The following is a 27,677-nucleotide window of genomic DNA, read 5'->3' as shown; positions in this document are numbered from 1 at the left end:
TCGGGGATGGATTTTAGCAAGGACAACATTTGATGAGCCACCTAAACATTTCTTATTTTCACAACAATTCCATTTGGCACAGTTGCTTTTTAATGGATCTTCTCAGTAGGTTGTTGTGGTTGTTGCTGCTGTTCAGTCGTTCAGTCGTGTCCGACTCTTCGTGACCCCATGGACCAGAGCACGCCAGGCACGCCTGTCCTTCACTGCCTCTCGCAGTTTGGCCAAACTCATGTTAGTAGCTTCGAGAAAACTGTCCAACCATCTCATCCTCTGTCGTCCCCTTCTCCTCCTTGTGCCCTCCATCTTTCCCAACATCAGGGTCTTTTCTAGGGAGTCTTCTCTTCTCATGAGGTGGCCAAAGTACTTGAGCCTCAACTTCAGGATTTGTCCTTCCAGTGAGCACTCAGGGCTGATTTCTTTAAGGATGGATAAGTTTGATCATCTTGCAGTCCTGGGGACTCTCAAGAGTCTCCTCCAGCACCATAATTCAAAAGCATCCATTCAGCCTTCTTGATGGTCCAGCTCTCTCAGTAGGTACCCATATAAAATATAGGTTTTATTACTTCTACTACTACTACTACTACTACTACTATTTTCGTGCCCCCACCCCCACCCCACCCTCGGCTCAGTGTCCCCGTGTGGAAGAACCACTGGCATCACCTTAAACCCAGTCCTGTCCAAATGCCACTTGTTATTCTGCACCATAACCTAGGGATCTAGAGCATGGGTAGGCAAACTAAGGCCCAGGGGCTGGATCCGGCCCAATTGCCTTCTAAATCTGGCCCAGGTCCAGGAATGAGCGTGTTTTAACATGAGTAGAATGTGTGCTTTTATTTAAAATGCATCTCTGGGATATTTATGGGACATAGGAATTCATTATTTTTTCCCAAAATATAGTCCGGCCCCCACAAGGTCTGAGGGACAGTGGACCGGCCCCCTGCTGAAAAGGTTTGCTGACCCCTGATCTAGAGCATCAAGATCCACTTACTTGTCAAGAGATAAGGAGACGGCCAATTTTGCTCCTGAAATGCGGACAGATCCACTCAAGCCGATTTGCTGTAAACGCAAGATGAAGAAGAAGAAGAGTTTGGATGTGATATCCCGCTTTATCACTACCTGAAGGAGTCTCAAAGCGGCTCACATTCTCCTTTCCCTTCCTCCCCCACAACAAACACTCTGTGAGGTGAGTGGGGCTGAGAGACTTCAGAGAAGTGTGACTAGCCCAAGGTCACCCAGCAGCTGCATGTGGAGGAGCGGGGAAGCGAACCCGGTTCACCAGATTACGAGTCCACTGCTCTTAACCACTACACCACACTGGCTCTCTGGGTGATCACTGGGTAAGAGACTGGCCCCTTCCCTTTCGCTTTTGCAAAACCAGCTTTGGGTTGAGATTCCTGCATTGCAGGGGGTTGGACTAGATGTCTGGAGTCGGGTCCCTTCCAACTCTATGACCCTATGATTCTGCGCTGTTCTGCTCCCAATTTCTCTGCCCCACTGAGATCAGGGGGGGGGGCTCTTTGTCAGAGGAATATGGCATTGCGTGCCCTCCTTCCTTTAGGCTAAAAGGAACTGCCACACCTGGAAAGAGGAATCTGCGTGGTTTTCAAGGACACCTGAGTGTCATTTAAAAAAATAAATAAATCCCAACACACTGACGATTGGTGGGATTACTGACACCCAAGCAAAGGTTCTTTGAAAAGAAATATGAAGCCTAGAGTGCTATCAATGGCTACCACTTTTGCCTCTGCAGTCAGAGGCAGCAATGCTTCTGAATATCAGTTGCTGGAAACCACAGGAAGGGAGAGGGCTCCTGCGTTCGAATCCTGCTTGCGGGTTCCCCGCAGCCACAGTGAGAGCAGGATGCTGGACTAGATGGGTCACTGGCCTGATCCAGCAGAGCTGTTCTGATGTTCTTACGAATTCTTATCCGCATCGGCTAGATACCCAGGGCGGGGCGGGGCTTGGAGTTTCAAGCCATGCGCCATCCACCCCCATCCCGTTACTTACAGCATTCAACCCAAAGAGAAGCTCAGGGCCGGAGTCTGCGAGGGCGAAAACATCAACGGCAGCGGCAAGGGTCACTGTCAGCTTCCCGTTTTGCAAAGACACTCCCGGAACGTCGCTGATCCGGATCTTGACCACCAGGGGCAGGCTTGTTGGCAGCAGCCGGGACAGCTGTACAAAGCGGGGCAATGAGAATGATTCGCACTCAGGGCGCAGGGGCAAATCACTTCACACACACACACACACCCCAAAAGGAAGATGCCCAGCAGGGCTTCCTTACCTGAGGTAGCACAGATTGAAGTGCGGACGTTGTCAGTGGGACGGCTCCATGGAGCTGGGGGAAAGCAAGATGGGTGCAAAGAACTTTAAAAGGGGGGTGTCTTCTAAATGCCACCCTAATCTTTTGCCCAAGACCTTCAGCCTGACGTGGTAATTTCCTTCATGTTCATCCTCTCAAAATAAAGAAAGACGGAGGGGAGGGGTTGTTCCCAATTTACAGGTGCAAAACTGAGGCTGAGAATTAATGGTTGTGTATGTTTGTGTGTCTAAGAACATAATAGTGTTGAGCTTATTTTCAATTGCTATTTATTTAGTACTATTTTATAGATTGCAAATGCTTTATTGATTATATATTAATCATATGCCTTACACATAGTGGCTTGAGTGGGACCAAGGCCCCGCAGCTTGGCCCACAGTTGGTCCATTATACAAATCAATGGCAATGGTGCCCACCTGAGATGTGCCGGCCCTGAGTTCAGGTGAGTTCAGGCTGAAAAAAGCTCTGGGCTTGACCACATGTAGAATACTGTCTACAGCAGGAGTCAGCAACCTTTTTCAGCAGGGGGCTGGTCCACTGTCCCTCAGACCTTGTGGGGGCCAGACTATTTTTTGGGAGGGGGGGAATGAATGAATTCCTATGCCCCACAAATAACCCAGAGATGCATTTTAAATAAAAGGGCACGTTCTACTCATGTAAAAACACACTGATTCCCGGACCATCTGCAGGCCGGATTGAGAAGGTGATTGGGCCGCATCTGGCCCACGGGCCTTGGGTTGCCTACCCCTGGTCTACAGTTCTGGTCACCCCACCTCAAAAAGGATATTGTAGAGCTGGAAAAGGTTCAAGCCCAAAGGTTGCAGCATTCGGGGATTTTTTAGTTCAGAGAAAAGACAATTAAGAGGCAACACGATAGAAGCTTATACCATGATGGATGGAACGGGGGAAAGTGGATAGAGAAAAGATACACGCCCCCCCTTTCTCTTAGCACTACTCATTGGAATCCAGTGCAGCTGAATGGCTCTCTTGTGTTCGAATCCTGATTCCTGGTTTCTCTCCTTTTTATTATAATATTTATTAATTTTACAATTTTACCATAATCACATTCCATCAATTATTCAAATCACCAAAAATATTGTTCATACTGAGCTTTGACTTCCCTCCTTCCCACTCTCTGACTTGCCTAGGAATTCACCTACAGTTGGTCTTCGCATTCCCCAAACAACTTATTTACCTTCTTTCTATCTTAATAAACTTTACCTTATTAATTGTAAATTAGTTCCCAATATCAACATTGCAAAATATTTTAACTCAAACCTACAACCGTTTTCATACGGTTGCTGGTTTCTCACAGACAACTGCTTAGACACTGTGAGAACAGGATGCTGGCCCAAATGGGCTGCTGGCCTGATCCAGCAGGAATCATGTGCATATTATTTAGTGGGGAAAGCTCTGGAGGAGAAGAGGGTCAAGAAACCATGTGTCCCCCCTCCCCACCCCATGCTGTTTGAGTGTTTGGCCATTTAGCTTCCAGGCTCTTGGTTTCCATCTGCCTCGACTGCATCCTGTGCGGACCCTTCAAGGACTAACTATCATTTCCGGGGCAGGCGACTCACCGCTTGGTCAGTGATGTCTGTGTTGAGCTGCCCGTTCTTTACCACCAGCTGCAGCAAGGAGGAGATGAGGTCACCAGAGAGAAGCAACTGGGAAGTGTGGTCCCCAGCTGGAGGAAGAGAGGGCAGCTGGGTTGGGGGAAGCTTGATGGAGTTGCCTTCATTATCAAGCACTAAGACCTGGAAGAAACATTAAAAAAATATCAGAGGTTCAGAGACATTACCTGAAGGAGCATCTCCACCCCCATTGTTCAGCCCGGACACTGAGATCCAGCGCCGAGGGCCTTCTGGCAGTTCCCTCATTGCAAGAGGTGAGGTTACAGGGAACCAGGCAGAGGGCCTTTTCGGTAGTGGCGCCCACCCTGTGGAACATGCTTCCATCAGATGTCAAAGAAATAAGCAGCTATCCTATTTTTAAGAGACATCTGAAGGCAGCCCTGTTTAGGGATGTTTTTTAATATCTAACGCTGTATTGTTTTAACATTCGTTTGGGAGCCGCCCAGAGTGGCTGGGGAAGCCCAGCCAGATGGGCGGGGTACAAATAATAAATTATTATTATTATTATTATTATTATTATTATTATTAGGTTAAGTATAATTCAGGCATAGTCAAACTCGGCCCTCCAGATGTTTTGGGACTACAACTCCCATCATCCCTAGCTAATGGGACCAGTAGTCAGGGATGATGGGAGTTGTAGTCCCCAAAACATCTGAAGGGCAGAGTTTGCCTATGCCTGGAATTGTTTAATTGACACTGAAATGGGGAATGACTTAATCGGGATTTCCCCTGGGGCTATATTAAGCTCTCTGAGCTGCTAGGTCGGTTGATAACTAACTGTTGTTATTCTCTGCTTCTCTCTCAGCCAGGCCTACCTCACAGGGTTGTTGTTCTGAGACTCAAATGGGGAGGAGGAGAAGCATGTAGGCCACCTTGAGCTGCTTGGAGGAAGAGGTGGGATATAAATGCAATCAATCGATCTACCCGGACACTGAGGTCCAGCGCCGAGGGCCTTCTGGCGGTTCCCTCACTGCGAGAAGCCAAGTTACAGGGGACCAGGCAGAGGGCCTTCTCGGTAGTGGCACCCACCCTGTGGAACACCCTCCCACCAGATGTCAAAGAGAAAAACAACTACCAGACTTTTAGAAGACATCTGAAAGCAGCCCTGTTTAGGGAAGCTTTTAATGTTTGATTGATTATTGTATTTTAATATTTTGTTGGAAGCCGCCCAGAGTGGCAAGAGAAGCCCAGCCAGATGGGCGGGGTATAAATAAATAAATAAACAAATAATCAATCAATCAATCAATCAATCAATCAATCAATAAAGGTGCCTTACATTCACATTCAGCACAATTTGTTGTTCATCGCTGAACCACGGCAGGCCAGCCAGGGTGTAATGTAGTTTCCCCAGCGTACCGAATGGGCAGACGCCTGTTTGGGAGATAAAAAGGAAGGAGAGAGAAAGGGGGAAGATGTAAGCTGTCGTTGGGGCACCTCCTTCCAATGTCCCATGCTTTTCCTCCAGCAATAAAATCCAGGGTTCGTGAGACATACTCTGTGTACTCAACGTCACAAACTAGACAAAAAAGCAGTTTTGAATGGGTGGTGAGCTGGTGGTGTCCAGGGGGAGAGGGAGAGGAAGGAGCTTGCAGCCTGCTCAGTTTAGAGGAAAGATGGGTAAGAGGCAACAGGATGAAAGAAACGAGAGAAAGTGGACCGAGAAATGTTTTCCCTTCTCTCTCATAACACTGCAACTTGAATGTCGGAAAATTCAGGGCATGTAAAACTATGGTCTGGAAATTCAGGGCATGGTCTGAAAATTCAGGGCATGTAAAAATATGGTCTGAAGCTCAACATCAAAAAAACTAAGATCATGGCCACTGGTCCCATCACCTCCTGGCAAATAGAAGGGGAAGAAATGGAGGCAGTGAGAGATTTCACTTTCTTGGGTTCCATGATCACTGCAGATGGTGGGAGCAGTCACGAAATTAGAAGACGCCTGCTTCTTGGGAGAAAAGCAATGACAAACCTAGACAGCATCTTAAAAAGCAAAGACATCACCTTGCCGACAAAGGTCCGTATAGTTAAAGCTATGGTTTTCCCAGTAGTAATGTACGGAAGTGAGAGCTGGACCATCAAGAAGGCTGATCGCCGAAGAATTGATGCTTTTGAATTATGGTGCTGGAGGAGACTCTTGAGAGTCCCATGGACTGCAAGAAGATCAAACCTATCCATTCTGAAGGAAATCAGCCCTGAGTGCTCACTAGAAGGACAGATCCTGAAGTTGAGGCTCCAGTACTTTGGCCACCTCATGAGAAGAGAAGACTCCCTGGAAAAGACCCTGATGTTGGGAAAGATGGAGGGCACAAGGAGAAGGGGATGACAGAGGGCGAGATGGTTGGACAGTGTTCTCGAAGCGACTGGCATGAGTTTGGCCAAACTGCGGGAGGCAGTGAATGATAGGCGTGCCTGGCGTGCTCTGGTCCATGGGGTCACGAAGAGTCGGACACGACTGAACGACTGAACAACAACAACAACAACAACAAAACGAATTGGGACTTTACACAGGAGGACATAGCTAAGCTTTGAAATGCCCTCCTTCAGGAGGCAGTGAGCTAGACAGCTAGGCTCCTTAGTCCATTTCACTTGTGCTTTTAGGCGGTTCAAACCCTTTTGCACGCAAGGTCTCAGCCAACAATGCAACAAACCTGTCCATTAAGGGATCGTCATCCCGTCTTGATTTTGTGCCTCATTTCCAGGCACAGGCCCTCGCTTGAAAGCTCTGTGTCCAAGCATTTGTTTTTTGTTTTTGCCCTGCGAAAACCTGCGTTTCACCCCTGAATCAGAGCAAACCCAAATTGCAGGAAACCCCAATTGCCGTTTGTTCCTGGGGAAAGCAGTGGGGGTGGGGTGGGGGCGCTCTGACACTTCAAAGTGGGGAGACCGCAAGTTGTGCAATATGATATACCCTCTAGTTGACGATCCAAAGGAGATGGGAAAACTTACTGTTGACTGTGCCAAGAAGGGTGTTCACAATATTCAGCACAAGATCTACAACTGGACACAGCTGCAACAAAATGAAAGGAGCAGGAGTGAAGCCACAGAACTGAGTGCTCCCCACATCCTTTGTTATGTTACCTGAAAAATAAATCTCCTTGTGCTGCCTGCCTGCCACCAGAGCTGCCCTCGGGGAAACCATCGCAAGAAAGAAATCTTTCTTTAATTTAATACCTTTATTGTCATTGTACAGCCTGTGTACAATGAAATTAAACGAGCCTCCTTCCCCAACCCCTAACACTCAATCTCTTATCGAACAACACACCACCTTGCAAGTCAATTTCACTATAAAATAAAAAATAAAAAATTCCTTCCAGTAGCATCTTAGAGACTTAGTTGGTTTCTAAGGCGGTACTAGATGGAATTTTTTATTTTTTATTTTGTTTTGACTATGGCAGACCAACACGGCTAGCTCCCTATAACTGCAATTTCACTATGTTATTTTCCATTCAACAGCCTAACAGCCCATGGATAGAAACTATTTTTAGCCTGTTGGTACGGCTGATTATACTTCTATATCTCCTGCCCGAGGGTAGAAGATTAAAGAGGTGATGGCTGGGGTGTGAGTCATCCCTAAGAATTTCCTAAGGCAACGATCCATTGCGATGTCATCTAGCGGACTCAAGTGACAGCCCATGATATCATGTGCTGTGTTCGCCACCCTCTGTAGAGACTGTCAGTCCGTGGCTGTCAGGCCAGCATACCACACTGTGATACAATATGAAAGGACACTTTCTATTGTGGACCAGTAAAAGGAGTTCATCAATTCATCAATCCTCATCTGCTTATTCTGGTGGCATCTCAGAGATGCAATGGCAGACGACAACAAGGAGTGAAGAGTCACCATTTACTTGCAGGAGCTATTAGTCATCCTGATTCCCAGAAGGGTAAAACTCTAACTCAGGGGTAGGAAACCTTTGGGCCTCCAGCTTCTACTGAACTACACCTCCCATCAGTCCTAGAAGTATGGGCAATGGTCAAGGATGATGGGAGTTGTGGTTCAGGAACAGCTGGAGAGCCAAAGGTTCCCCATATTGGCATTCTTCACTTCAAGTGTGGAGCCAATGAGAGCCAGTGGGGTGTAGTGGTTAGAGTGTCAGACTGGGACCTGAGAGACCAGGGTTCGAATTCCTGCTCAACCATGAAGCTCACTGGGTCAGTCACTGCCTCTCAGCCTAGCCTACCTCACAGGGTTGTTGGGATTAAATGAAGAAGAGCAGAACCCTGTGTGCCACCTTGAGCTTCTTGCAGAAGAAGGTGAGGAATAAATGCAATAAATAATAAACACATAAAATTCCCAGTTACAGGTGGGTAGCCGTGTTGGTCTGCCATAGTCAAAACAAAATCAAAAATTCTTTCCAGTAGCACCTTAGAGACCAACTGAGTTTGTTCTTGGTATGAGCTTTCGTGTGCATGCACACTTCTTCAGATAAAATTCCCAGGGTATCCTTTTGCCTTGTATCAGTATTTGCAGCTGTTTTAACTATGTCTGTTGCTCCATCTCATCCAGTCGACTCTGAATAGCAATGCCTCTCCTAAATTCAGCAAAACTATGATGCAAAGAAAGTGACCGACAATCGTGTTGAGCTGTGAAATTATCAGAAGACTCACCACTCCAGGGATGACATTGCTCAGGAGATTCGTCAAGACCCTGTCCAAGTTGAGTGGAAGGAACCTAAGGGAGAAAATGTTTGGGGACCATGAGTCTTTAAGGTGTTTCAGTGGCTAGTAGCCACAGTGACTATGTTCCTTAGGACCTCTGGTCACTCACCCAGACAGGATCTGAATGCCACCCAAGTTGGTCTTGCAGTTTTCCACAACTAGGATGGGAGTGCCTGACTTGTCCTGGACCAGACGTGCGTTTGCTGTGACGTTCACTTCCACCAGAAGATTCAGAAGCCCACCCAAAAGCCTGGAAGACAGAGAAGAGGTGAAGGTGAGAACAATCACTGAACCAACTCCAGTTTCAAAATGTATTCTGCAGGTACTCAGATTGCAATGGCAAATTCTTTGTCAGGCATTGCTTGGGGCACAAATATCAAAAATGCCTTGCAGGTCATACGACTCCTATCCTGGGTGTGGTTTTGTTTTCCCCACCAAGTTTTGAAATCTATTATTTTGACGAAGATGGGTAATGAGAGTCAGTGTGGTGCAGTGGTTAAGAGCGGTAGTCTCGTAATCTGGTGAACCGGGTTCGCGTCTCCGCTCCTCCACATGCAGCTGCTGGGTGACCTTGGGCTAGTCTCACTTCTTTGAAGTCTCTCAGCCCCACTCACCTCACAGAGTGTTTGTTGTGGGGGAGGAAGGGAAAGGAGAATGTGAGCCGCTTTGAGACGCCTTCGGGTAGCGTTAAAGCGGGGTATCAAATCCAAACTCTTCTTCTTCTAATGGAAGTTATCTCCCATTACACTGCGTAACTGCGGTCTCAGTTCTCCCAAGTGTTGGTCTTAAGTACCCGAAATAGCACCAGCCACGACTGCTTGGTGAACCCAAGTACACAAATGGTTTAGAGGGAGAAATACAAATTGAAGCTGGGGGAGACCCCCCCCCCACAGCCCAATGAGGAGAAATGACTGTGCTCAGTGGCCATAGAATGATGACTGACAGCTGGGGGAGGGTTGGGGAACTGAGGGAAGGGGGGTAGAATATCCTGGAAAGGGCATAGCTGGCTAGAATTGCAATATTGTGTTGCAGATCCCTCTTGTACACTATCTGTGAGTCCTGCACAGATACTACTCTATGCAGATTTTACTTTTCACGTGGAAAAGGTTGGGCGCCCTCTTCCCCCCCCCCCCATGGAAACCAAGAAGCAACCTCTTGTGATTCCTGCATTGCAGGAGGCAGGACTAGATGACCCTGTGACTCCCTCCTGATGCCACACGTCTATGAGTCGATGACCCTGTGCACACGGGCACTTAAGTAGAATTGAAGTTGGATCCAGAGATATGTGTGTGCATAGATGTGCTCATGGAATCGCTCGTAGATATGGTGGTCCACATTCAGTGGTGGGGACCCAATCCGTGAATGAGCAGGTACATTGATTGGCTTGTTCCATAGAAGTGAATGAGGGAGCTGCTTTGAGTGAAGGATCACCTCCTGTTCATGGAAGCCTATCCCCCACCCCAGAATCTGCCACCCAAGCAACCCAACCATGTATTTGAAACAGGAGATTGTGTCCCAAATAAATCTTCAGGATACTTCAGTGCTGTTTAAGTTTTTTTTTAATCATCACCATCATCAAAGACTCTTTCTTGAACTGGCTAGGACAGGAGAACACCTGGGAAATTCCTGCTGAAATAAAAATCCTCATACACTTTTGGAGGATGAATAGGAGGAGAAAATTCTCGGGACTTCTCAATAGGAACATGGAAGGCTGCCTTATGCAGACTCATGGCCATCTAGCTCAGCTTTGTCTACACTGACTGGCAGTGGCTCTCCAGGGTTTCTCAGCCCAACCTGGAGATGCCGCTAGAGACTGAACTTGGATTCTTCTGCCTACAAAGCAGGTGCTCTGCCACTGAGCTATTGCTCCCCCCGCTTGCTACGTCCCATGGATGTCAACTCACGTATCTCCCTTGAGAGCAACTTTGGTATAGATGTTCAGTCCGACCCCAACGCCTTTCAAGAATTTCAGTGAGACCTTAGGAAGGACGATGTCCACCAACTTCAAGCTGGAGGGTGAAGGAGAGACAGTCAGGAGCAGAAGCTAAATCCACAAAGCAACATCTACATCTTGCCATAGGGAAACGTTGAGTTCCACCCCCTGTGTTTTTCTCAGTAAAAGAGATAACTCACCCAAGGAGACCTTCACGTCCAAGGACACCACCGAGGAGACCTCCTTTGCCTCCCAGGGCACCGCCGACAATTCCAAGAGGACCTCCTCCTTGGCCTCCAAGTGCACCTCCAGCCAGGCCTCCTACCAAGCCCAGAGGACCTCCTCCTTGGCCTCCAAGTGCACCTCCAGCCAGGCCTCCTACCAAGCCCAGAGGACCTCCTCCTTGGCCTCCAAGTGCACCTCCAGCCAGGCCTCCTACCAAGCCCAGAGGACCTCCTCCTTGGCCTCCAAGTGCACCTCCAGCCAGGCCTCCTACCAAGCCCAGAGGACCTCCTCCTTGGCCTCCAAGTGCACCTCCAGCCAGGCCTCCTACCAAGCCCAGAGGACCTCCTCCTTGGCCTCCAAGTGCACCTCCAGCCAATCCTCCTACCAAGCCCAGAGGACCTCCTCCTTGGCCTCCAAGTGCACCACCAGCCAGGCCTCCTACCAAGCCAAGAGGACCTCCTCCTTGGCCTCCAAGGACGCCGCCAGTCAAGCCTCCTAGAAGGTCTCCACCAAGCACTTGCCCCAAGAGACCCTGGAGCAGGTTGCCTTTGGCCAGCGTATCTGAGATGCCTGGAAGGAAGAGACAGCATTTAGCGCAGGGGACAGAAGTCAAGGGAATAAAAGTCAGTGTTGACACTGTCCTCATCAACGGTATACAAGGACACAAAACAAGCAACTATCTCATTAGCATGCTTTTCCACCAGAGGTTGGGTGGACTGAACCTGGTTTATTAAGCATGCCTCTTTCCACGTCCCAGACAATAATCTGCCTGGATCCTTCGACTATATGAGTCCAGGCAAGCAACCCTCAAGCGGTCATCTAGTTCAGCCCCCTGCAATGCAGTAGTCGTTGCGAACAAATCCCTGACCCATGGCTACCCAGCCTCTGCTTAAAACCTCCAACAAAACAGAGTCCACCACCTCCCAAGGGAGACTGCTCCACTGGCCAACAGCTCTTACCATTAGAAAGTTCTTCCAGATGTTAAGTCAGAATCTCCTTTCATGTCACAATTACCATTCACATATCAGGAACTGACAATAGGGAGCCGATTTCTGATTTTAATATTTGTATGGTTTTATGCACTGGTGTTAAACCACCCTGATTTTTTAATGAATAGTGATATAAAAGGTAAAGGGACCCCTGACCATTAGGTCCAGTCGCAGATGACTCTGGGGTTGCAGCGCTCATCTTGCTTTACTGGCCGAGGGAGCTGGCGTACAGCTTCATGTGGCCAGCATGACTAAGCCACTTCTGGTCTGAGGGACAGTGCCACCTGCGTTTACCTTCCTGCTGGAGCGGTACCTATTTATCTACTTGCACTTTGACGTGCTTTCGAACTGCTAGGTTGACAGCAGCTGGGACCGAGCAACAGGAGCTCACCCCGTCGCGGGGATTTGAACCGCCAACCTTCTGATCGGCAAGCCCTAGGCTCTGTGGTTTAACCCACAGCGCCACCCGCATCCCAAATAGTGGTATATAAATATGTTAATTGATAAATAAACTGCTGGGATGGGTTGATGCAATTGTCTGGCTTGAGACAGTACCCCTAATTTTAGAAATGAAGGAGGCGGTATAAACCTGAATGGCAGCCTGTGGAGAGGGACTTCACATCTGCTGTGCATGCGTTATCCTGTTCGCTTTTGATTTCTGCACGGCAGGGGGGTTGGACTAGATGGCCCTTGGTGTCCCTTCCAGCTCTACAATCCTATGAAACACCTGTGCAGACCTGAGGGTCTCAGTGGCTGTGCTGGCACATCAGGGGATGAAGTCCATAGCAGAGGCACACCTGGGCACACAAACGCCAAGACCACTGTACCCACTCTTGTTTTGAAGAGGAGGCTGCCAATTCCTGCTTCTCTGTAAATGCTCATTCAAGAGTTGGATGGTTCCCTTTGCCATTTCTCTGAATTTTCATATTTTAGAAAAATCAGAAAGATCCAGAGCTCACCATTCTCCAGGACATCCTTAGGCAGCCGGGCCATCAAAAGGACATTGTCAGCGAGAGCTTGGGTGGAGGGCAGGAGGCCGCAAAGGAGGAGGACAGTCCAAGCCTTTAGCATCTTGATCTGGTACCTGAGAAAATATTACTGATTGTCAGAAGGAAGGAAGGAAGGAAGGAAGGAAGGAAGGAAGGAAGGAAGATTTGTCCATGCATTTTTAAGAAAATCATTTTATGCATTGACTTGCTAAGTGCAGTTGATTATATCTTGTAATTTTTTTTTTAAGCCCTGAAACCAGTTATTTCTATAATTGAAAATATTTGAATTTAAAACCTTGGCTTGGGGACTGTCCCCATACAAATTCATCATAGTTTCTAGCTGTTGTTATTGTGTACAAACCTGCCTTATGCTGAGCCGGACCTTTGGGCCATCTTAACTGGGAATGCCTAATTCTGACTCACACAGCACATCTCCATCCTCGCCTGCCCCAGTCCTGATGGCTGGAGACCCCAAGGGTTGCATCCTGCATGCAAAGCAGCCACAGGTATTCTGCTGCTCAGTTACAGCCTCTTGACTGGAGAAGGACTAATGGATCCGGTGACTGAGTTTCCCCCACAAACTGAACTGTTTGGTTAACAGTTCAACAACGTATTGAGCACAACCTTCATGAAATGAATTTGACAGGCCATCTTACATAAATGTATCACAGAAAGTGAGTCCCATTGAGTTAAACAAGACCTATTCCATGTAAGAGTAAGGATCAACAAATCTGTCAGTTTAGGGGTCTCTTGGTTTCTGTCTTCTTTTTCAGTCTTAACTTGGCACATTCATGCATCATTTTGCCATTTTTTGAAGTACTCACGAAAAATCTTCCGCATTCTACTGCACATTTTGGTATGCCATTTTGCCAAATGGACACATTTTTGCAAGCAATTTCCCTTACCTTAATGCATTTTGTGTGTTTTTCTTCACTAATATCCTTCTGCATCCTGTCCCCTAATTTTTGCACAAAGCTTTCACTGGGGAACTGTATCACAAAAGGTGGGGAAGTGGCCATCTCCAAGACAGCTGTGTTTCAGTTCACATACAGGTATCATTCTGAGATGTGTGAATGGGTTAGGTTCGCATCCAAATGTGAACTGAACTGAACTGATCACAGCCTTAGAGCACCAGCGCTTGCAAAATCCTTTCCAAGCTGTGAAATCAAACTCGGCGGTTACTTTGGGAGAAGCAAACCTTGGAGTCTCATCACTTACCTTACTCAGCTTGAGGCGTCCCAAGATGCTCCTCACCTGTTGCCGTCCTTCACTGAGGAAGATGCTTCAGACCCACGGCAAGTGGCCCTTATATATCTAATATCTGTGTCAGGAATGAGGAAAACTGGATTGTTTGTGGACAACTCATGATATTTGCTCGGGTGTAAAATAGCAAGTGGTTTGCGATTTATGTCCAATGCAAATATTTCCTTAGAAATCTGAAAAGCTGAGTAAATCGTTGAGCAATGTGTGTTGAACATCTAAGGAGGTGTATTTGGTTCAACATTAATCTGGGATGCCAATTCCCGAGGGGCCAAGTCAATCATTCCTGCCTACCTAGGGAAAAGCCAGGTCTGTGTGTTCCATGCTAGGGGTTGGTGAAGCAAGAGTTAGCATCAGACGCTGACCACAGTACTTAAGGGATTATGACCTTGTTTGCACCGGAGCTTATGCAGGATGGGGTCAAGCATTGATTTCATGCTTTCTGCGCAACAGCCCTCGGAGATCCATAATGCACTGTGGCCTTAAGCAAGGGGAATTATCAATAGCTGCTAGCCAGGATGGCTATGCACTGCCTACTGGAGGCAGTAGTCCTACTGGAGGCAGTGTTGTTGTTGTTGTTGTTGTCGTTCAGTCGTGTCCGACTCTTCGTGACCCCATGGACCAGAGGACACCAGGCAACCCTATCCTCCACTGCCTCCCACAGTTTGGCCAAACTCATGCCAGTCGCTTTGAGAACACTGTCCAACCATGTCATCCTCTGTCGTCCCCCATCTTTCCCAACATCAGGGTCTTTTCCAGGGAGTCTTCTCTTCTCATGAGGTGGCCAAAGTACTGGAGCCTCAACTTCAGGACCTGTCCTTCCAGTGAGCACTCAGGGCTGATTTCCTTCAGAATGGATAGGTTTGATCTTTTTGCAGTCCATGGGACTCTCAAGAGTCTCCTCCAGCATCATAATTCAAAAGCATCAATTCTTCGGCGATCAGGCTTCTTGATGGTCCAGCTCTCACTTCCATACATTACTACTGGGAAAACCATAGCTTTAACTATACAGACCTTTGTCGGCAAGGTGATGTCTTTGCTTTTTAAGATGCTGTCTAGGTTTGTCACTGCTTTCCTCCCAAAAAGCAGGCGTCTTCTAATTTCGTGACTGCTGTCACCATCTGCAGTGATCATGGAACCCAAGAAAGTGAAATCTCTCACTGCCTCCATTTCTTCCCCTTCTATTTGCCAGGAGGTGATGGGACCAGTGGCCATGATCTTAGTTTTTTTTGATGTTGAGCTTCAGACCATATTTTGCGCTCTCCTCTTTCACCCTCATTAAAAGGTTCTTTAATTCCTCCTCACTTTCTGCCATCAAGGTTGTGTCATCAGCATATCTGAGGTTGTTGATATTTCAGTAGTCCTTCCAAATAAGAGTTGCTGGAAACCACAGGAAAGGAGAGCTATCTTGTGCTTGGATCCAGGCATCTGGTTGACCACTGGGAGAACAGGAGGCTGCGCTCTATGGGCTATTGCCCTGATCCAAATATATCTCAAACAACCTTGCTTGTCCAGGAAAAAAGAAACTGAGCGAAGTGAAAAATGACATGTGAAGGAAGAAAGGGGCAACAGTGGGGGTGAGGTGGGGACCCTCTATAGCAGTATTTTTCAACCACTGTTCCGCAGCACACTAGTGTGCCGCGAGATGTTGCCTGGTGTGCCGTGGGAAAAATTGTGTTTATTTGATTCCTATTCAAGAGAATTACTTTATATATAGTCAATATAGGCACAGAGTTAATTTTTTTAACATTTTCTAATGGTGGTGTGCCTCGTGATTTTTTTCATGAAACAAGTGTGCCTTTTCCCAAAAAAGGTTGAAAAACACTGCTCTATAGTACAGTGGACAGACTGAAATAAAAAAAATCACCATTTGCACTGTCATTCAAAAATGTGAAAACAAAACATGCCTCTCAATAAATCTGCTTTATTGATTACACCTCTTAACCTTTTAAACGGAGCTCTGCTTTGAGAGCAGAAACTAAACAGAAGCTTTTCCTGGCAGGGAGATGAACCTGCAAGGCAGGGAGCAGCTTTGCCTCCTTTTTTCTGCATTCCGGGAAAATCGGGGCCAGTAAAAGGAGCGGGTGACAACTCCAGAGACGGGTCTGCTGCCATCTGTTAGTGGAAGTAGCTCTGCTTGGCCCAGGACTTCTGGGCTCATTGAGCTACAGCAGTTCTGTCTCCTTGCTTAGCCAGAAAAGGCTCTCAGAGCAACTGACAAAAACACGTGATAAGGTGATCCCTGCCCTTGGGAAGGCAACCTAAATATGTGAATTTGGAAAACCAAGAAATGGAGAGAAACCAAAATTGTCAGGAACTCCGCCTCCTTCTCCTCCTGCCTTCCTTCCCCTTGGAGCTCTCACTTTGCTTCCTCCCCTTTTGCCAGGCAGCCTCATGCAGAAAGGCTGGCATTGCCATCTCTTGGGCAGTGCAGAGCCCTCAGGAACCTGGCTGGGTACATCACTGACACATCCTCAGATAGAAATTTTGGGGCAGGTGGGTTAGTGCCCTGCTGGAAGTTTTGCATCTGCCAAGCAAATGACACAAACGAGGGAGCTGTTCTTTTCTTGCCCTGGGACAGTTTGAAGGCCTGTGGAATGACAGAATTGTAGGGTTGGAAGGGGGTCCCCTGATGCTCATCTAGCCCAACCCCCCGCAATGCAGGAATCATTTGCGCAACATGGGGTTCAAACCCATGACCCTGAGATTAAGAGTCTCATGATCTTCCGACTGAACTGTCCTGAGTTCTAACGGGGGGGGGGGGGCTTTTTAAAAGAAGTTATAGATACACACATACTGAGATAGCTCAATCAGTAGAGCATGGGACTCTTAATCTCAAGGTTGTGGGTTCGAGTCCCATGTTGCGCAAAAGATTCTTGCACAGCAAGGGGTTAGATGATCTTCCTGGTCCCTTCCAGCTCTGCAACTCTATGAACATAAAATACATGCATAGACGCATGAACATAAATACATGCATAGATGTTTCATGTGTTTACTGGAATTTCATTAGCTGGCATTGCTTTGCATTTTTCATTTTAGAAATGTAATTTTTAGATTGCATTTCTCTGTGGTTCATTGCTCTGCACACTGATGGGAGGAAGGGCAGTATAGAAATGGGATCAATCATTTATTCATTCAATCCTTTCTCTGGCTCCCTCCCCTTTACAATTACTCTTTCCCAATCCCTATACCCCGGAGACGGCAAGGCCTTGTTCTGCTTCTGATGGGCAGCAGGGCTGATACGCAAAGCGTTGGCTTGTCCCCAACCACTTTCAGGCTCAGAGGAACAGCTGATCTTCCGGGCAAACAAGCCTTGCCGCTGCTGCCACAAGGTTCTGCTCAGGTGACAAGGAGCTTATTAAGGTGACCATTGTCCCAGCTGAGACTTTGCAAGCTCCTTGAGTTTTGGTGCCAGAGCAGGAGAGAGAGAGCGTGCAAGGCGAACAATGGTTTGCTGACAAGGGCCGTATCATGTTATCGAAGCCTTTGATCCCCATCAGGATTGGAGCCAGATCCACATAACAAGGAGGAGGCCACTGTAAGCAGCCCTGCGATAAAGGTCACCAGGTTGCTCACAAGCTCTGGCATGGCGTGCGTGATGATGGAGGTGACGATGCTTCGTTGCAAAAGCAGAATGTCCTGTCCCTCCCCGGTGGTGACCTTTCCAGGGTCTTCCAGGAAGGAAGCAGCTCCTGTTTGGAAAAAGCCATTTTGAAGAGCCAGAGGCTTGACAAAGGGGAAACTCTGTGCAAAGGACCAGGGCTGAAACAGATCCACAGCGCCGGGACCATAGCCTATAACACTGGTCCTGAAAGACCTACATTGGCTCCCAGTACGTTTCCCAGCACCATTCAAAGGGTTGGTGTTAGAATCATAGAATCCTAGAGTTGGAAGAGACCACAAGGGCCATCCAGTCCAACCCCCTGCCAAGCAGGAAACACCATCAAAGCATTCCTGACAGATGGCTGTCAAGCCTCCGCTTAAAGACCTCCAAGGAAGGAGACTCCACCTCACTCCTTGGCAGCAAATTCCACTGTCCAACAGCTCTCACTGTCAGGAAGTTCTTCCTAATGTTTAGGTGGAATCTTCTTTCTTGTAGTTTGAATCCATTGCCCTGTGTCCGCTTCTCTGGAGCAGCAGAAAACAACCTTTCACCCTCCTCTATATGACATCCTTTGATATATTTGAACATGGCTATCATATCACCCCTTAACCTTCTCTTCTCCAGGCTAAACATACCCAGCTCCCTAAGCCGTTCCTCATAAGGCATTGTTTCCAGGCCTTTGACCATTTTGGTTGTCCTCTTCTGGACACGTTCCAGCTTGTCAGTATCCTTCTTGAACTGTGGTGCCCAGAACTGGACACAGTATTCCAGGTGAGGTCTGACCAGAGCAGAATATAGTGTTGATTTTTAAAACCCTAAATGGCCTTGGCCCTGTATACCTGAAGGAGCATCTCCGCCGCCATCGTTCAGCCTGGACCCTCCCAGGGTCTTCTGCTGGTTCCCTCCCTGCGAGAAGTCATGTTACAGGGAACCGGGCAGAGGGCCTTCTCGGTGGTGGCGCCCTCCCTGTGGAGTGCCCTCCCGCCAGATGTCAAGGAAATAAAGAACTACGCAACTTTCAGAAGACATCTGAAGGCAGCCCTGTATTGGGAAGTTTTTAATGCTTCGTGTTTTCTTATGTTTTTATACATGTTGGAAGCTGCCCAGAGAGGCTGGGGCAACCCAGCTAGATGGGCGAGGTAGAAATAATTTAAAAAAATTATTGTTATTATTATGAACACTACGCTTAACTGCAAAGGATTCGTTCATTTTCTCCTTGCAGCCGCTGGACTCATAATCGCAGAGCCGAGGAAATCCAACTCCGAAAGATCCTTTGACACCCAAATAAACATATATATGGGACACCGTCCTGTCTGGGAGCCTCACAGAATGTAGGCCAGTTGTCAGCAAACTTTTTCAGCAGGGGGCCGGTCCACTGTCCCTCAGACCTTGTGGGGGGGCCGCACTATATTTTGAAAAAAAATTAATGAACGAGTTCCTATGCCCCACCAATGACCCAGAGATGCATTTTAAATAATAGGACACATTCTACTCTTGTAAAAACACGCTGATTCCTGGACTGTCCGTGGGTCGGATTTAGAAGGCGATTGGGCTGGATCCGGCCCCCGGGCCTTAGTTTGCCTTCCCATGGTGTAGGTGGCTTGTGGGGGTGCAGGCAGGAATCATGACTTTGGTGACATCTGGTTTCCTTTTGTCACTTACGTTATTTCTGGTGGTGAAGCCACCTTACTCTTCCCTCCAACCAAGCGAGGGATTGTGGAGGGGCCCTGTTGCTCCTTGATGGCCATAAATAAGCGATAATACTACCAGGTGGAGCAATTTCTATTCCTCTGTAGCTTACGCACAAGACCAGCCAAAGGATGAGTTATTCAATGGCTCTACATGCATCTCCCCTAGAACAATAAAAAATATGGGGAGGGTCCATGGTAATTAGAAGACGCCTGCTTCTTGAGAGAAAAGCAATGACAAACCTAGACAGCATCTTAAAAAGCAAAGACATCACCTTGCCGACAAAGGATCCATATAGTTAAAGCTATGGTTTTCCCAGTAGTGATGTATGGAAGTGAGAGCTGGACCATAAAGAAGGCTGATCGCCAAATAATTGATGCTTTTGAATTATGGTGCTGGAGGAGACTCTTGAGAGTTCCATGGACTGCAAGAAGATTAAACCTATCCATTCAAAAAGAAATCAGCCCTGAGTGCTCACTGGAAGGACAGATCCTGAAGCTGAGGCTCCAGTACTTTGGCCACCTCATGAGAAGAGAAGACTCCCTGGAAAAGACCCTGATGTTGGGAAAGATGGAGGGCACAAGGAGAAGGGGACGACAGAGGATGAGATGGTTGGACAGTGTTCTCGAAGCTACTAACATGAGTTTGGCCAAACTGCAAGAGGCAGTGGAGGATAGGTGTGCCTGGTGTGCTCTGATCCATGGGGTCACAAAGAGTCGGACACGACTGAACGACTGAACAACAACATGGTAATGGTGTGAAAGGGGAGAAGGCAGGCAGCAACTGAAAACCAAATAAATGAGAAAGGGAATCAGCAATAACTGGAGAAATAGCCAAGAGTCCTCTCTGCTCCCTTGAGCCTGGCCTTGCGCCCTAGAGGAGTTATTGGTTGGTCTTTGCTTCATTATGTATTTTGTGTTCTCGTTTTGTATTTTTGTGTTGTGAACAGCCCTGTGATCTTCGAACGAAGGGTGGTATACAATTTTTAAAAAATAAAATAAATAATAAATATACAGGTGGGAAGGTTTAAGGGTGGTTCCTCCGCATTTTTCAGGCACAGATTCCCTATATTCCCAAGGGCAAAAAACTTTTCAACGTCATCCTTTTGAGTCCTTCATTTTATATGTCTACACACACACACACACACACACACACACATAGTGGTACCCCGTGTTATGCACGCAATCCGTTCCGCATCACGCTACGTAACACGGACGTGCTTAACATGAAAGCCCCCCACAAAAAACCAAAAAAAACATGGAAGTTCATGCGTTTTTGTGCTTCTGCGCATGCACGAAGTGCGCAGAACACTTCTGTGCACCTGTGCGCACCCACACGTTGCGCACTCTCCGGGGAGGACTTCCGGGTTGCGGAGGTCCGTAAGTCGAACGGACGCAACATGGAGCATACCCAACTCGAGGTATGACTGTGTGTGTGTGTGTGTGTGTGTGTGTGTGTGTGTGTGTATGTCTTTATTAATTTTCAAGAATACAGCTGTGCAGTGTGGTGTAGTGGTTAAGAGCGGTAGACTCGTAATCTGGTGAACTGGGTTCGCGTCTCCGCTCCTCCACATGCAGCTGCTGGGTGACCTTGGGCTAGTCACACTTCTCTGAAGTCTCTCAGCCCCACTCACCTCACAGAGTGTTTGTTGTGGGGCAGGAAGGGAAAGGAGAACGTTAGCCGCTTTGAGACTCCTTCGGGTAGTGAAAAGCGGGATATCAAATCCAAATTATTATTATTATTATTATTCAAATCAGTCAAAGGAAAGAAAGAACTGTCACTGTAACTGTGTCTGTATGAGTTGCAGAAGTTGTCTCTCGTACGTTCCTCCTCTGAAAATGTAGTTGCATAATTTTCGAAGAATGCTTCTCCGTGGCACAGAAGCAATGAGCTCGTTCTCTGTGTTATGCCATGAGAGCTTTCTGGCGAAACATATGCAAAGACCATTTCAAAGAGAGGAAGCCTTCAAGGGCACCAGCTAAGGGCCGGCTCTGTAATGAGCAAGGTGATGCAGGCGTCTCAATGGCAGGATGGGAAGAACAGGGGCAGATTTGGATTGCGGTCCTAGCTCACCGTCCGCAAAAAAAAAAACTCCTCTGGACAGCAGAAAGCCACCCAGAATGTGGGTGTATGTTTTAATCTGTCTTTAGTTTGTTGTTGATTTGCTGTGGTGTTGATTTCATTCATCATTAAGCTTTGGAATTCCCTCCCCCAGGATGCAGTGATGGCCACCAACCTGGATCGCTTTAAAAGAGGGATGGAACAAGCCAAGGGCTGGTTCTCCCATATCTACTGGGAATGCCCAGATGTAAGGGGATTCTGGAATAAAATTCTTAAGGTTATTAATGAAGTTTTTAAAGTGAAGTTATCTATAGACCTTACGGCAATGGGTTTACTTGGAAATACGGCCATAGAGAAAGGTGACCAGCTCACCTTCAAAGCTATGATACCAGCAGGAAAGGCAACAGTAGCTCTAGGTTGGAAACAGGGCCGGCGCGTCCATTTAGGCGAACTAGGCAACTGCCTAGAGCGCCAAAATGGAAGGGGGCGCTGCTGGCCTGCCTGCACCCACCCACTTCTCTGCCTGGCCGGCGGCCCGCCCTCCGGGGGCCGAGGCAGGCAGTTGCCGGGCGCGCAGGAGGTAGGGGGCAGTTGCCGGGTGCACAGGAGATGCCCGGAGAAGCCGCTGCCGTCGTAGCTGCTGCTTCCCCCTCCTCCTCTTCGTCTCCGCGGTGTTTCCTGGGCCGGCAGCTGCCCTGCGCTTCGACAGCAGCGCCTGCTCCTTGTGGGCCGGAGCCTGCGATGTCCCGCTCAAGGCCGTCCGGTGGCTGGGCTCCATCCAGCATGGGCGCCAAGCAGACCAAGGGCTGCCCAGTGCCCACTGCCCGGCTGCCCGCAGGCTGCCGCCTCGGCCGCCCGCCAGAGGATGCTGCTGTCGCCCCGGCTCCTGCTAAAGCAGACTTTGGCGTGGGGCGGGGGCGGGGTGGGCGAGCAGCGGCTTCTCCGCTACAGCGAAGAAACCGCTGCTTGCCTCTCCACCCTGCACCTCCCGCTAAAGCAGGCTTTGGCAGGGGGCGGGGGGGGGGGGCCTCCAGAAGATTGGTCTCGCCTAGGGTGCCAGAAGCCCTAGCACCGGTCCTGGTTGGAAAGATAGAGAAAAATGGACAGTAGAGGTCTGGACTAATTATCTGTTTGATTTTATCCAATCGGATATCGTCGCAGTCACGACACAGGAAACACCATGGAAGGTCAAGTCCACTATGATGAAGACCAGATGGAACCTCTATCTTCAATGGATAATAACTACTGGAACAAAAGACATTTGGTGGAAATCAAAGACTTTGTGCCCGTGGCTGAGGACTATTGTTTGAATCCTCTCAATGGACCTTGGGTGGGGTGGGGTGGTGGGAAGGGCAAAGGGGGGGGGGGAAATTGTACGGGAAATTTAATACTTGACGGAGACTATACAGTGTATGTTAAAATTCTCGTACACTAATAAACATACTAAAAATAAAATTAAAAAAGAGGATGAGACAAATTTATGGAGGAGGAGAGGACAATTGATGGCTACTAGCCAGGATGGCTCTGCTCTGCCCTCACGGTCGGATGGAGAAATGCTTCTGAATCCCAGTTGCTGGAAACCACAGCAGGGTAGAGTTGTTTTTGTGTGTGAATCCCACTTACGGGTTCCACACCCGCATCTGGTTCGCCACTGTGAGAAGAGAATGCTGGACTAGATGGGCCATTGACCTGATCCAGCAAATGCTCCTCTCCTGAACCCTTATATCCCATCCCAATAACTGAGACCTTTGGGGCAGAATTGAGATCCGAGGTGGGTTTCCAAAAGGTGGCACTTTATCCTGGATCTTAGGCAAGTCAATCAATTGTGTGTGTTTTTGGTGTATCCTAAAAAATAAAATAAAATAAAGTTCAACAATTTTGGGGCTTCCTGGTCCTTTACTTTTTGAAATATGGCAGCCCTGATGTCTCGTAAGTGCTAGAGGCCATCTGTTCAGTGTTGTGGGCCCAAGCCTGTGGATCTGTCTCCCAGCTGCGGTTAGACACCCTCCTTGCTGAAGTTCAAGCGCATGACTTAAATTTTCTTGTTCCATCAGGCATTTTAAAAATAAATAATGGAGCAAAATCTCACAGTGGACTGCTGGAAAAGATTGCCTGCCTCTGTTTGCAGAATTGCTTGGACACTGAGCCCAACTCACTGACATGACATTCATGTTTCTGAACATCCACAGATTTCTAGCAGGCTTTTGGCCAAAGGACAACAAAAGAAATGCAGAAGAGGAAACATGGGTGTTTTTTATTGAAGGAACCTGCAAAATATCTAGACAGAGAGTTGCAGTCTAGAGAACCGGGAATGGGGGTGAGCGTTTATCAGGCAGGCAAGGAAGAAGAGTTCTCCAATCACTCCAGATCGAATTGTAGAGTTGGAAGGGACCCATTGTAGATGGATGTGCTGTTTTCATTTTGGACCAAGTGGCTGGGGGAGCACCTCTGGGATGCAGGTGCAGGTCTCTGGCCTGTTTTTAAGCACCCAAGTTTTTAAACCTGTTCAAGTCCAACATGGAATTGTCATCGGCATTGCTGTGGTCCACTTCAATGATCACGAGATTCTGGAAAGGTGGAGGGGGAAAGCCATTAATATTGCCACATTTAAAAAAAACAACAACAAGGACTCTGTGTGCCCTTTCAACCACAACTCTCCACCCAAACTGCCCCATGGCCTCAATCTGACCCTCACCCAAAAAACTAGGCCAACCCACCCTGGACCAACTCAGATCCTCTCTGGATCTTGTTCTGAATCCATTTGGGGGCGCAGCTCCAACATTCCTCAGATGGAAATAGAGACATTTCTCACTCTCTCTCCAACTGACCCTCCTTGACCCCCTGTTTTTTGTGCCCCTCACCCCTGCAGAATATTTTTTTTATCAGAAAGGGGGCAAGTGCCACCACCACAACACCAACAACGGGACACGGCTCACAAAGTTCAGGCTGTTTCTATGCGGTTGGAGTACAGGGGTCATGGAATCATAGGACTGTAGAGTTGGAGGGGGCCCCGAGGGTCATCTACTCCAACCCCCTGCAATGCAGGGATCTGCAGCTAAAGGTAAAGCTAAAACCAGCCTGCTTGTTCATCCGACAACCACGCATGAACGAAAAGCCAACACAAGCGCATTGCCCCACACTGACCTCCACCATCTTGAATTCAGGTTGACCATAGTCAACTCCCATCAGGTTGGGCATTTTCATCTGGTTCTTTGTCAGGGCACCTGGAAAGTGCAAAGAATAAAGTCCCGTTGGCTTTAGAGAGAGTGGCAGGAAGTGTGCTGGAGGCTTCTCCCTTACTTCCGAAGGGGGAAGTCATTGCACTGCCAAGACTCTTCTTCTCCTGCCTATGCACCATCTTCAGGAGGAAAACCCAATTTGCCATCTGTTCTGAATCAGAGTTAAAGAGCAGGTTTTTCTAGGGAAAGTGGAGGGGCAAGGAGCACTCAGACACAGACGGGGGGAAACGTGGACCTGAGCCTAGAAAGCATGGAGCAAAACGTACATATGAATGAGCCGGACATATCCAGAATACTGAAGTCAGAAGCAGTGTCCGGGTGGAAATGGCAAAAATGTCTGGGGGAACCCGTACGTATGGCAACCCATGTCAGCAATGTAGTTTTGGGTGATTTTCCTTAAAAATAGAAGATAGGTCAACAACTTTTCTGTCCAGATGTTCACTGTTTGAAATATGGCAATCCTAAGCAAACATCTCAAAGGCTCTTACCATTCATCCTTGGGATGCAACTGCTGATTATGGCATTCTGCATACATTCCTTTAGTTGATCTTCCTAAAACAAGAGGAAGAGGAAGCCTTCATTATGGCTGATGCACAAACTGCATATGAAATCAGTGTTACACTCAAGTAATGGGATAACAACAACAACAACAACAACGTTTCTATCTACCCTACCCTTTTCTCAAACCAGGAATCAAGATGGCTCACAGAAATTAAAACTGGAGCCTTATTTGCCCCTACGGGTTCCCATTGTTGCGCCCGGTGAGAGAACATGGAAGTAAAAAAACCTGAGGCTTCTGGCTTCAGAGAGAGAAAGATTTAATTTCTGCATGCAGAGGTACTTCGGTGTTTAGATAGCCAAGCAAGTACAAAACTAGTCAAATTTCAGACAGTTCTTATAGACAGTTCTCTGGCTCTCTTCCCACCCCAGAAAACTTCCTCTTGTCCATATAAGGAACATTTCCTGTTGTACATATAAGGCAAATGACATTTAGCCAGAGTTGGTTCATGCGCACTCCAGCAAGGCCATCCTATCTCTTGACCTAGACAACAGTTCCTCTCAATGAAGGACAGCTACAGTACTCTCTGCGTAAGGTCTACTGTTCTTATCTCCAGACACTTAGTAAGGCAAAGCTTGCCAGAGAGAAGTACAATGCAGATCAAAGTTCACAGCTTTACAGAGCAGTTTCATACAGAAAAGCTCAACAGGGGCACTTTTATACTTAATACATTCACTGGACTAACAATACATTCAGGTAAATATATAGGTTAGCTAATTAACTCCTTCCAAAACAACATGGATAAAATATGAAAACACATAAAGGCTCATTGTTGAAAAGCAATTAAACTCTAATAGAATTAAAACAATATTTAAGAAACCTACTCTATTGAAATACTGTCCTGAGTTTGGGGTGTTTCCATTGCTGAAGGAGCCAGGCAGGTTTCTTGGTGAGTTGATGGCCCCTAAGTATGGATCATTAGTATAAGAGAGGAAGTTGCTTTGTGCTGGAAGACAAATGGGTGGGCTACCCCCCCTCCCATGGCTGAGATCCACAACCTGAGATCCTTTCAACAGCAGGGATCAAACCTGAGACCTTACGCACAGGCAAGGCAGGTGTTTGGATCACTGATCAGGACGGAGCAAACGTTAGAAGGGGGAAAGTCCCCAGAGCAAAATGTGGGAATTCTCTAGAAAGCCTCCTGAGGCACAACCTCCTGGGACCTGCCATCTTGAAGAATTCCTGTTCAGGCTGCATGCGATTGTATACCTGGGAATCTCTCACAGGGCTAAACCCACTATTTCTGTGTGTGCTCTTGAGTAACCCAAGACAACCTCACACTTACATTAATGTTGTCGACTGAGGGAGAAGTCACAGATATTGCTGTTGTCCTGCAAAACGAAAGAAAGGTAGCATGTGAGGACATGCCAGTGTCTCCATCGCTTCCTCCTCGGCTGCTTTCTTGTGCTTAGTGATATTTCATTATTTGTCATATTGAAGATTTCCACTACTGCTTTTCTCCTCTCACCTCCCTTCAAATCCTTCCTCAATGCCCCGGACTTCTTCCACAAAAGGGCTGAAGATTCAAGACAGACAAAAGAAAGCCCCTCTCTCTTCACACAACACAGAGGAAGGTGCGGGGAGCTTGAGGGAGGAAGAAATTCATTTCATTCCCTATTTGGAGAGGACCAACCTGACCCAACGTTCCCAAACTAGCTTTTGTATTGGACTAGAACCCCCAGTCGGACAGCACACATTTTGCTATGGGTTTTTGGTGTACAAGAAGTACATGTGAAAATACACATACTTCATAAAAGATTCACCCATAAATTGTGTCATCCTAGTGAACGCATCAAACAGAATTGAAAAGTGTCTATTTGGTGTAAAGCAGGCATGGCCAAACTTGGCCCTCCAGATGTTTTGGGGCTACAACTCCCATCATCCCTAGCTAACAGGACCAGTGGGCAGGGATGCTGGGAATTGTAGTACCCAAACAGCTGGAGGGCCAAGTTTGGCCATGCCTGGTGTAAAGGGTATGTATCTTGTACTGTATACAGAAAATGCAAACGACAGGGTGCAATGGAACAGATCACTGATTGGATGCCAGCAAAACTGAAATGGGGTGGAAATACCTGCTCAGCTCATTCTGAGCCTAAATATGGATTGGGAAAGGACGCCTTGTGGGAAAATGTCCAGCCTCATATATGCCACCAAAATGGGGTGGTGGTCTTCATGGGTGTGGGAGGAAAATGCCATGAACTGTGCCCTCTCTGCTACTGAAGGGAAGCAGCAACTGTGATGCTAATGAGCAGATTAACTAATCAAGGTTTTATGTCCACATGATCAGAACTGTCACTGAAATTTCACATAACATGGAGTGTGATAAAAGAAATGGAAAAAAAGAAACGAGAATGTTTAAGGTGTTTGATTGGAGTGTCATCAAGGGCCAAGGACCCAGGGATGCTTCTTACACCCCTAGAAAAAACAAAGTTTTAAACCTCATGTATAAGAACAGCCATAGACTTGGAAAAGGCCCCCAGACCATCTTCTTCAACTGAGAACTTGTTGAAGGAAGGGAA

General features: G+C 47.6%; 1 protein-coding gene across 1 annotated transcript; it reads right to left on the bottom strand.

Annotated features, from left to right (window-relative positions):
- Window positions 1-964: 964 nt before the first annotated feature.
- On the bottom strand, window positions 965-14,012 carry LOC117047833 (BPI fold-containing family B member 3-like). The gene is made up of 12 exons (XM_033151058.1): window positions 13,965-14,012; window positions 12,717-12,841; window positions 10,744-11,338; window positions 10,515-10,619; window positions 8,720-8,860; window positions 8,560-8,623; window positions 6,898-6,958; window positions 5,228-5,322; window positions 3,898-4,074; window positions 2,285-2,338; window positions 2,008-2,175; window positions 965-1,056 (listed from the first exon to the last, which is right to left on the bottom strand). The coding sequence occupies exons 2-12, from the start codon at window positions 12,826-12,828 to the stop codon at window positions 985-987; spliced, it is 1,644 nt and encodes a 547-aa protein (XP_033006949.1). The 5' UTR covers window positions 12,829-12,841; window positions 13,965-14,012; the 3' UTR covers window positions 965-984.
- Window positions 14,013-27,677: the final 13,665 nt, after the last annotated feature.

The sequence above is a fragment of the Lacerta agilis genome, chromosome 6, assembly GCF_009819535.1.
Source record: "Lacerta agilis isolate rLacAgi1 chromosome 6, rLacAgi1.pri, whole genome shotgun sequence".
NCBI lineage: Eukaryota > Metazoa > Chordata > Lepidosauria > Squamata > Lacertidae > Lacerta > Lacerta agilis.
This window is presented reverse-complemented; position numbering and strand designations above follow the sequence as displayed.

Excerpts from the sequence above, each read along its gene's own strand:
- LOC117047833 (XM_033151058.1), bottom strand. The coding sequence starts at position 12,828 with ATGCTAAAGGCTTGGACTGTCCTCCTCCTTTGCGGCCTCCTGCCCTCC. Across the intron at positions 11,339-12,716 it reads TAAGGATGTCCTGGAGAATG|GCATCTCAGATACGCTGGCC; the intron begins GTGAGCTCTGGA and ends TCTTCCTTCCAG. Across the intron at positions 5,323-6,897 it reads CCTTCTTGGCACAGTCAACA|GCGTCTGCCCATTCGGTACG; the intron begins GTAAGTTTTCCC and ends TCTCCCAAACAG.